This window comes from Propithecus coquereli, unplaced genomic scaffold (assembly GCF_000956105.1).
Source record: "Propithecus coquereli isolate 6110/MARCELLA unplaced genomic scaffold, Pcoq_1.0 Scaffold69, whole genome shotgun sequence".
Classification (NCBI taxonomy): domain Eukaryota; kingdom Metazoa; phylum Chordata; class Mammalia; order Primates; family Indriidae; genus Propithecus; species Propithecus coquereli.
Window position 1 is genome coordinate 259,065 of NW_012152951.1, and position 10,940 is coordinate 270,004.

The following is a 10,940-nucleotide window of genomic DNA, read 5'->3' on the forward strand; positions in this document are numbered from 1 at the left end:
TGTAAATGAGGAATTGGATATTATTCAGTTAAGTTCATCAAGGGGCCAATATGAATTACTTTTTAGATCTGATATATGTGGTTTATCAATCTATTTGTTTCAGTCAAAATAGAAAATAGATTATAACCAATATCTCTCTCCATTTTGTGTCTTTCAGCAAAATAATCAAACTGACTCTCCAAGAAGACAATTTCAAGTCTGTTGAGACCAGTTTTCTGCCAGTCTCCTAGAAGCCATGGAGTTCTATTGTTAATATTTAACTAGCCAGTGTAAACATTGCTACAAGGTTTTAAGTCTCAGACTAAATTATCCCATTCAGTCCTTTACAGCATCAGAGTCAGTGAAAAATAGCCTGTCTACACTTCCAGTACACATCCAGTCACTGTTATACAATGTAGTGGGACAATGAAAAATAGCTCATGCTAAAACATCAGGCAAAAATAAAGAGCAGATCAAAGTCATTACAATGTTTAAGTCACACTCAATTTAATATATACAATAAAGATAAAAATGAGAGAAAAAGTTCTTACCATTTGCAGGCAAGCAGGCTGAACTGAAAGATATATCATCAATAGCAATAACTTCATCTTGTGCATGAGTTGAAATCACTTGACCTTGAAAAATAACCTGCATGAGAAAAACAAAACAAAATAAAAACATGAAGCAAGGAACATCACTGTATCATAGTCTCATAGAAGAGAGCCCACAGATAGGAAACATGTCACTTCCTAGAAGTACCTGGGTAACCATGCCAATTCCGAGTGGAAAGAGATCAAAGCAAACACTTTCAAGGTCAAGAAAATGTACAGTCATTACTGTATCTCAAATGTCTGAAATCTGTTAGGTCCAGGTTCCTGAAATGAAGCAATAATCACCTGGTTTTGCGCTACAACTATCTTCTGTGTTTAGTCCCTGTATGTTCACACAATTCAGCATTGACCAACTTTTGGATCCACTCTCTGTCTTTATCTCTGGCTCTTGTCATTTTGCAACCGTGCCCCATTTTCACCTCTGCTTCTCTAAGTTTTATTCACAGTCTTGCCATGGATGTTGGCCTGTGCAATCCTCTTGCACATTATCTGTCTTATCTGAACATAGCTTGGGGCGTGGACTGGAAATTGTTGTTCAGTGACTTGCTGATAAAATGCCTGAATGTTACATGGTGGCGTGGAGCCAGCCCAAGTCTGCACCGAGAAGAAATGCTCTGGTGTGGCTGATCCGACAAACTTAGAAAGAAATCACTCCCAATTTCCTAATGACCTAAATCAGTAGAAAATTGGCATGTTGGTGAAGAGTATTATCCCAGCCTCACTAATGAATACCAATGGTGTCTGAGGCTTCATTCACAGATGTGATAAACATGTGTGAATTGTTCAGCCTTGTTTAAATACTTCATTTTTTCAAAAGGTCAGCCTGCTTTCTGGTTAACAATTGGTCTGGACGCAGTAACCATAACAGATCATTTTTCTGAGATACATTCCCTTTTGTTCCTGTGAAACATGCTGTACTAATATATTTCCTTCCAAACCAGATGCTATATACCCCTCTATTAAGAATCCAGTGAGAAACATACATAACCTACGGAGAAACTTGCCAATACGTAGCCCAAAAAAGTCATGTTTTCTTCACACAAAACAGAAAAACCTGTGACTACTTAAAAATAGGACCAAGTTGGAAAGGCCCATCAAAGATTGTTTTGTAGGAATGGTTTTATATGGAGGCAATACAGCATAGTAATTTAAAGTGTGTGTGTGTGTGTGTGTGTGTGTATAAAACCAACTACTGGGGTTCAGGATCCCAGCTATACCACTTAATAGCAACAGGACCTATAGAACTGACTTAACAACTCTGTAGCTCACTTTTCTTTTTTGTAAAATGGTAATGATAAAAACAATAACCTATGTGGTAAGAATTTACACAAGGAAAAATGAGTTATTACATGTTAAAACAGCACCTGGTATATAGGTAGCATTAAATGCTAGCTACTATTATTATAACACAGATGTATTAAAATATTTAGGCTATTATACAGGGTGTTGTTTACAGATGAAAATCCATTCTCTACAAATTAACATTTTATTCTTTTTAAAAGTTTTCTCCATGTAGAGACATTCCCTAGTTCTTGCCAGGAGTTAAGAATATGCGTGTAGTCACCATATTTAACAAAAGAAGTAGAAATAAGTAGAATAGAAATAAGGAATATTTAAAAAGAGCAGTAGACATAAGAAGAAAAAATAATCACCAGTCCCTTCTTGTATTTCTTTACACTCTCCCCCACCCCACCGCCCAAAAGACCAAAGCATTCCTACTCAGAGCTTCAACTGACACCCAGGCTGATACATCACAAATTTACATCACACATGTTAATCTCTCTCCTGAGCTCTCCTCCCATATTTCTACAGCCTGCTGGACATTTTCACTGAGATGACACAAGTCCCTTCTAATTCATAGTATGCTGTTTTTCCTCCTCAATTGGAGCTTCTGCCCTCACTCTCATTTTCTGACAATGGAACCCAATGACTGCTACTCTCCGATGCTCAAAATTCCAAATGACCTTTAGAATCACTTTCTCCTCCAGTCTCCTGTCTCATCAGACAAGATCATCTATTAAGCTCTATTTTCCTTCCATTCCTATTTCCAGTCCCATATCCTCGTGCCTGATCTATTGAAGCACTTTTAAATGACCGTCTTGACTTAATCCACTCCTTATTAGAGTCTGCAATAGATACTATACATTTACTTGATTTCATTAAATTACATTTAACTTGGTAAAGTTATTGTGAAAATCAGCTGCCATTTGAGCTCCCTGGCCCAGCCAGAGGAATAGTTTGTTCATAAGGAAAGAACTATTTCTCTAAGTGTAGGGGAATTTGCTAATGGGTCTGTGTGGCAAGAAAACACAAGACCCATCAGGCATAACTAAACAGTCTAGCTAAACAGATTTAAACAAAAAAGATTTTCCAGAGATTTCGATTAGGGTCTAGAGAATTAGCCAGGGGCTGTGTTGGCATATGATAGTTGCATTTTTAAGAAAAGTCGTATCTAACATTCTTTGTTTTACCCTAGACTTTGGAAAAAGCTTTTTCCAAACATCCACCTTGTTATTTTGATGATTTTGAGGAAAATTGAAAAAAAAAGGAAGAAAAGAGGAGCAAAATAGCAAAATAAAAGCAGATCATAAGAGAGAGAATGGAGTTGAGTTCGGCAATGTCACAGAAGTCAGATACAGCCTGCACTAACTCATTAGCAAATGTGAGACGAATTCCTTTCACCCCAGACATTTTAAGAGTAGTAGATGACCTCTGAATGGAGCTAATGGGTCAACACTCAAGCCACTTGATTTAACTGTTAGAGGAAACTATGACGGTAGATGGAGAATAGACATAAAACTACCTGGATTACTTTACTATAACTATTAGAAACACTTATGGTTGTATGTCCTGTATTAGAGTTTTCTTAACTAGTGGTATACATTCAATCTATTTCCCAAGCAAACATCTGAAACAGAACAAGATGGCAGTAATTATTTTCCCATCATGTGTGAATTAAAAGGTAAAAGTGCTCCAGATTAAGATTTTGAAGAGTAAGGGTAGAATTTTTAAAATTAAGAAAACAATTTATATATTTTTAATGAACAACTCATCTTTTGTCCATATTAATAAAGCCTATTCTTTCTGAATCGGAGGCTGCTGAGAACTCTCCAGCATTTCTCAATGAAACATCAAAGAAATGACAAGTAGGTGATAGCATATTAAAAATGCTTCAATATCTTTTTATAATTCAGGCAGGGACTGCTTATCTAGGCTCATTTAGTTTAACAATCCAAATATTCAACTTGAAAACTATAATTAGTTATATACTTCATAATATATAGTGTTCATTCCTTCCTATCCATAAAACCAATACATGCACTCCCTTCAAGAACAACAAAAAGAGGGTGGTGGGAGAAATTTCCACTTGAACTGGGCACTAAATTTCCACTATATGGTTATCTTGTTTTATTCTTTGCCTCCTTGAACATTTTAGTACAATAATGAAATTCATTGCTTATGTCTGCAATTTTGAAAGACGTGATTGTAATTAATCAGCAGCATGCAATGCCCAACATTGTTGTTTCATCCAACAAAGCAGACAAAAGATTATGGAATGAGTCATACACAACAGATATGACCAAATCTGGAGGTTGGGTTTTTTAATATTTTATGTCTTCTAAAATCCTATAATGCTTTAATGTGATAAAAAAATACTATTATGCCTCAGTGACTAAATGATTAAGATCTGAAATAAAACTACCCTAGATTCTAAGTTGGCATGGGATCTAGTAGGTTATTTAACTCTCTAAAGCTTGCAATTCTCAGTGAACAATGGGATAAATTGTCTTTCGACCTCAGGGGATTTTTGCGAAGGGTCAATAAGATTATGCATACAAAGAACTAAACACAGTGCCTTGCACATAGTAAGGGCTTGATAAATGCCAGCTGTCATTTTTCGTTAAACATCTCCAGTAACTTTTTGAAATGCTTCCGGCTTTGTTGACTAAATAGATGAACACCATTCCTTGTCTATGTAGCCGTAGTCCCTCAGAAATTAACATGCTTCAATTTTATTAAAGGATGGACCTAGTAATTTACAGATGGAGGTGATAAGCCTTTCTCAAAAGCCCATGCTGAACTAGGCTCCAGTAGGGACTGAAATCTCCCATTTGGATATTTCTAAAGGAAGCATGCATGGTTTTCATTTAAACTATCAGAAGTCAGCACAGAGGGGAAATTGCAGAAAACGGAATAATTCTCAGAGGCTTGTAAGTTGATGAGGCAGCAGATACTGTCTGGAGATGCTGATTGCAAAATTCTCTCAAATAAGCCTCTCACAGAAGCTTTTCAGGAACAAGATACTAGATGGTGGCCAGGCCATGTTACAAGCACAGCACTTCTCTGTGGCCTGCTGAACAAAAGCAAATGAACATCTGCTCACTTGCTGACAGGATAGAACTGAAACATACCTGCCATCTTAAAAGACTGGTGGAGCCAAAGGATCCTAAGAGAGCCGTAAGGTCTCCTAATTTTTGCAAAACCTTTAAGGAAGAAGCACTGTTTTCATATCAGCAGGAAAATATTTTGGGAAACAAATTAATCTGCTTTAGTTGAAGCCACCACTACATTTAAAGCACTCAAGTGAATAACCTTGCTGCCTCAGCTATAACTGAATCACCTTGGAGATGACGTATTCGAGAGTTTTAAGTTTTATATTTATGTACTGTACATGTTTAATTAGCAGACCTCACAATGCGCCATCTGGGAATGGGCAGCTGAGGAAAACAGGGGAGTTATTTTGAAAGGTTTGACCTACAAGATCCAGTTTTGCCCAACACCCAAACCTCTGTTATGCTACTAATAAAGACCTTGACCTGAATATATGGACAATGAGATATAACAGGGCACAAAGCTAGACAAAGACAGTTTAAGACCCTTTTATCAGCAGCTCTCTTTCAAAGTGAAAAGAGCTATATACATAATGGTAGTGTATACACACAGACAATATTCCCATCTCAGTCATTAAGTCCCTATAAGCATGCAGAGAAGGAATAGCAGCAAGTGCATCCTTCAGTGTCTACTTGACCTGACTCAGTCCCCACAAAAGCAATCTTGGCTCTGTTTTGTTGCTTTTGTTGTTGTTGAGAAAAGACAAGTAGACACAGGAGATGAAGAAGTATAAAAAATAAACTAGAAACTCCTCCGGCAGTTAATAACACTTGAACATCCGCAGCAAATTAAATGTACTATTGGTGCTGGGGGTAGGGGGGTACTCATTTTGCGCACCACACCTCTTGAAAGCCGCAGATGTCTTCAGGGCCCAGGCGCACATAAACACATAGTATCTCCTCTCCACACCTACCAGACCTCTCCTCTTAACATGGTGTAGGGCTGTGGTCTCCAAACCCCGGGCCACAGACAGGTGGTACCAATCCGGTCTGCAGCCTTTTAGGAACCAGGCCACACAGCAGGAGGAGAGCGAGCTGAAGCTTCATCTGTATTTACAGCCACTCCTCATCTCTCAAATCACCCTATAAGCTCCTCCTCCTGTCAGATCAGCAGCAGCATTAGATTCACATACAAGCGTGAACCCTACTATAAATTGTGCATGCGAGGGATCTAGGTCACGTGCTCCATATGAGACTCTAATGTCCGATGATCCAAGGTGAAACTGAGGAAGTGATGCTAGCGCTGGGGAGCAGCTGCAAATACAGATTATCATCAGCAGAGAAGTTTGACAGCACAATAATTGTAATGCGCTTGAATCATCCCAAAACTATCCCACCATTCCCCCGTCTGTGAAAAAATTGTCTTCTATGAAACTGGTCCCTGGTGCCAAAAAGGTTGGGGACCACTGGTGTGGGGAATCTTTTCTGCATCATGCCTAGTGCATCCCAATGCTCCAAATAAATCTTTTTTAAGTAAATGAATCAATCATTCATAGAAACATTTAAATGCCTAATAGGTTAAGACGGCATTCCACCCTCATCCTCCACACCACACACTTGATATTTGACTTCAACGAAGTCTCAAACTACCAAATTGTGTTTCCAACCAAAGAATATCTGTAAGTCCTATCATCTAGGTGTCATGAAACCATCTACTAAGGGCTTTTTGAAACCTTTTTTGATTCCCTGTTAAGTTTACCAAAGCCTAACAATTCCAAATCATAGTGATTTTATGATCCATCATATAAGAAAATATGTCATTCTTTTATCTTATAATTTATACTTTAAGTGAAAATACTATTCTTTTCCTCTTAGTCACTCAAAGTAAGTGAAAGTAAAATTCAATCCAATTCGATCCCTACATTTAAGCAAGTGCTAAATCCATCATATATCAGATGATTTGATTTATATCAAATTTATAAAATTGATTATTATATCATTTTTATAATAGATGATGAAAGAACCCTATTTGGAGTAAATTGGCTCACAAACTAGGTTTAGCAAGTAAATTTATTAGGAATAAAATGCTTTGAGATCTCATTTTTAACTGGAAAAAATGTGCTTGGCTGTCCCAAATGTTAAAATATGCAATACTTCTCCAAGAACTCTTGTAATAATCATTAGATTATAATTTCCACCATGCATAGGTTTTATTAGGCTGCATAAATAAGTGTGTCTTTTATAGGCTTGCATTGGCTTTAATTTTCAAAATTATCTTAGAAAATAAGGGCTGTGTTGAATTGAGTTTATCCATAAAATGCATATGACAATTATTCTACTTTGACAGCATTTGGAATTAGTATTTAAATCAAACAATCTCTTTCCTCATTACCAAACATGACCCTCTTCTCTTAAAAGCATGAGAAAAGTCTGGAAGGAAAATGATTCTTGGGAAGAAGAAATGAAAACAAAGAGGAGGTTGGGACAGTAAGAGAGAGAGCAAAGTGTGGGGGAGAGGAGGTTCAAGAAATTAGGAGAGAATTAGAAGGTTATATTTTACTGATATATCAATATATTTTAAAATATGTCAACTTCAGTTTTGATATATAAATTCAAAACCTTGTTGTAAAAGTGTCCTTTAGAGTGATGGCCATCCGAATTTGGCTAAGACTGTCCACTTTCAGCATTTAAAAGTCCTGGGAAATCCCTCAGTCCCTGGCAAACTGGGACAATCACCTTACTTTCAATTCACCTGGTATTAATGATCTTATTTTTCCTTCAAAGATATAGTTAGAGAATAGAACATGCATACCCGAAATCTCTGTGAGCTCTGGATTTTGACGACGTTTCTCTCCCATGAATTTTGGAGCCCGGATGTGTTTTGCCATAAATGCTGAATGGGACCACCACATGCATTTTGAAGTCCTACGGTTAATTTGCTACTCATTTGGCTGAAGAAGGAATAAAATGTAACCTGTGAAAAAATAATCAGTGCTCAAACAATCATAAGAAAGAATGTTCCCAAATGTGACAAAGTATTTAAAATGCTGTGAGCTTTCCATACCTGACAAGCACATTGGTCATTGGTTGGGAGGAAAACTCGACTTTCTAAATTTGAGGAAATAGAATCCACTTTGGAAACCAGTGAGAGGAAGTGAGCTGTCAGAAATAAGAGTCAGCATGTTAGATTCAGAGTGATCACTGGCAAACCTATTTAAGACATCAAGCTGACATCCACATTAGGTCAATATATTTTTGTTTAAAGAATAAAAAATTTAACCATGCCACTGGCTTTTGCAAACCACCCAACTGCATATTTTTCCTTTTTTTATATTGTCTAATTGTGATTATACTCCCTATAACATTATCGCAAACTACAGTCCACAACCCAATGTATCATATTTAATGTAGAAAGTTGCATTCCTGCAAAGATGGTATCCAAAGAAAACATTATTCTACTAGGACTGCCTACCAAAATAAGCAATTCAGTGAAGACCAGAAGACATCGTTTGCTGTGCCTTTGTTCAGAAAGAGTTGGACCAAATAGTTCCAGCTTTTCCTAAGATTATGAGAAACAACACTGAGCCCTGATGTTGTCTTGTACACTGCAGTACAGACATGCCAAAGGACTGCCACAGTTTAGATGCCCTTAAAATAAACGTTGAGCATCCTGGGCTTTCATAGATTTCATGCAATGGGCTTTATGATGGTTCTAGCATATAATCTGAGAACAATGGTTTTCTGCTACTCTATTTGGTGTGCTGCTATTTGTCAAAAGGAATGAGAAAAATGATGTTGATGATCATGATGACATATCTACCTAAGTGATTCAGTGGTATTTTAAAGCTAAATTGGAAATCAAATATAATTGTCACATCACTGAGAGAATCAATAGTAAAATGATGAAACCTAAGAAACCTCTTCTTCCCTACTCCTATTCCAAATTTGCACCCTAATTAAGCAGAAAACAGGAACATTAATGATTGCTTATAAATAACTCAGAGGCATAACTGAAATCACTGCAATAATAATTTGAAGAATAAACTCTCTGGAATTATTATATAAACATAATTTAGATGAAGAGCTGGTATCATGGTGATACAAGTGGACTGTCATTAGTTTGCTCTTGAAGCAGGTAAACAAATGTTAAGCAAGTGAATAATCAAATAAGCATAATGAGCCATATGGCTACATTGTTTTAGGTTTAAATAATATTATTAGCAATACAAATGGTAACTGCATTCAATAGGCCCTAAATTATTGTTTATAAATATTCAACTACTAAGAACATCCATGAGATATACAGGAAAAATTATTTTCATTTGTCAAGGAAATTACTTAAATCCATCATATTTATTTTAAAAAGCTTGTTCTTAAAATCAGATTTGACACATTAATTTATTAAATAATAAAGTAGGATTTGCAATGATATTTCTCAAATCACACGTGAATAAATTATTTAAATATTTAAGGACAGTGTTTTCTAAAACTATGGCATTTAGTACATGTTACGGCACTGTAAATTATTCTGTATTTCGTCAAATATTAAATAAAGGTTAATCTTCATGTTATAGTAGAAAGTAAAGTTTTAAATTCAGAAATAGTTTGAGATTCTTTGACATTTGTTCTTCTAATAAAACTTCTATCTTTTCGTGGCGAAAAAAATAAAAACATATTCAAAATACACCCAATAGCAATATCTATTTTCTACTTTTAATTCCAACCTAGTGAGAATAGCAAAGATTTTTTTTTTAAACGCACACTTCATTTTAGCCCTCTCCTTACAGTATGACTATAGAATTGCTTTAATTCATAGATGGTGATGTTCCACGGAGAGAAATATGACTTTATAGAAGGCTCTCTTGCTTTCCAGAGGACATTAGTCATCCTCGCTATTTATGAATATAAGTGAAAGGCAAATCTTTGGCAAGATAACTTTTTCCCATATTCCCATTCCCTCATTTAACACTCTCTCATGCTAAAGCTCTAAACAATCAGAAGAGACTATATGAAGCTCTTGGATGACAAATATGTTTCCAGTATTCTACTCTTGAAGCAGCCTAATACTACACATATCACACACAAACATATAATCATTGCCATCATCATCACATCTCTTATTAATCTCCACACCACTATTTCAGTATGTTTATATGATTCATAAATTCCCATTTTTATGCCTGCATCCATACAGGCAAATCATAACACATCTTTAAAACACCTATTTAAAATAATCTTGTGAAAAAATGTTAATTATTAAAATGACAAAATAAGAATGCAAACAGCACAATTTCATGTATAATCTTAAATGTTTATGTTAGAGCGCTATTAAAAATACTTTTTCTCAGTAACTGGGTAAGTATTGGAGTGAAATCCCAAGTTCGATGACAAAAAGGAGGCACATAAAATACGAAAGCAACGAAAACCATGAATCAAGTTTTCAGAGCTAAACCCAATAACTAACCCAATAACCCAGCAGTGAATTCCATCGACCTTGATCGTCAGGAAAGATAGGGTAGAATGTTCTGTCTCACTTTCCTCAACCCTTGATAGGCAGCCCTGCACTTCCTCCATTTCCCAAGTTCCAAGTGATTAATGGCACTGAGTGTGAGCAGGAGAAACATAAATCCTACTGCATGCTACGGAGTAACCAAATGGCTCAGAAGAACTCCAAAAAAAGGAGCATTTTGACTCTGAGATAATATCAGTTTTCAAGAACATTTCCAAAAAAAAAAAAAAAAAATCAGGCTATGGAAATGGATCACCATAACAAGGTCCAAGGCCTCACACAAATGTGAAAATGTCAAAACTTATGGAAAGAGAACAGTGTGTTCATCCCTGACAGAAATATGGCTGCGTTCAGATAAGAGAGAGGAAATAATAGTCTGAAATACAAACTCCTTCAAGTTGGTAATATCTGTCTATTTATTAAATTCTGATAACTTTGAATCGTAAGTTTTAACTCATACCCATTCATTAAACTAACAAGCTCAACAGAACCAGATAGTATCTGCTAAAA

The 10,940-nt window shown here is 36.1% G+C and overlaps 1 protein-coding gene across 1 annotated transcript in view; it reads right to left on the bottom strand.

Moving 5' to 3' along the window:
* MALRD1 (MAM and LDL receptor class A domain containing 1) overlaps positions 1–10,940 on the bottom strand; it is a 285,192-nt gene that overhangs the window by 241,335 nt on the left and 32,917 nt on the right. Inside the window, exons 2-4 of the mRNA XM_012660894.1 lie at positions 7,986–8,080; positions 7,734–7,895; positions 531–627 (exon numbers count right to left, since the gene is read on the bottom strand). Coding sequence (XP_012516348.1) covers positions 531–627; positions 7,734–7,895; positions 7,986–8,080 — 354 coding nt within the window. The remainder of the gene's footprint in view (positions 1–530; positions 628–7,733; positions 7,896–7,985; positions 8,081–10,940) is intronic.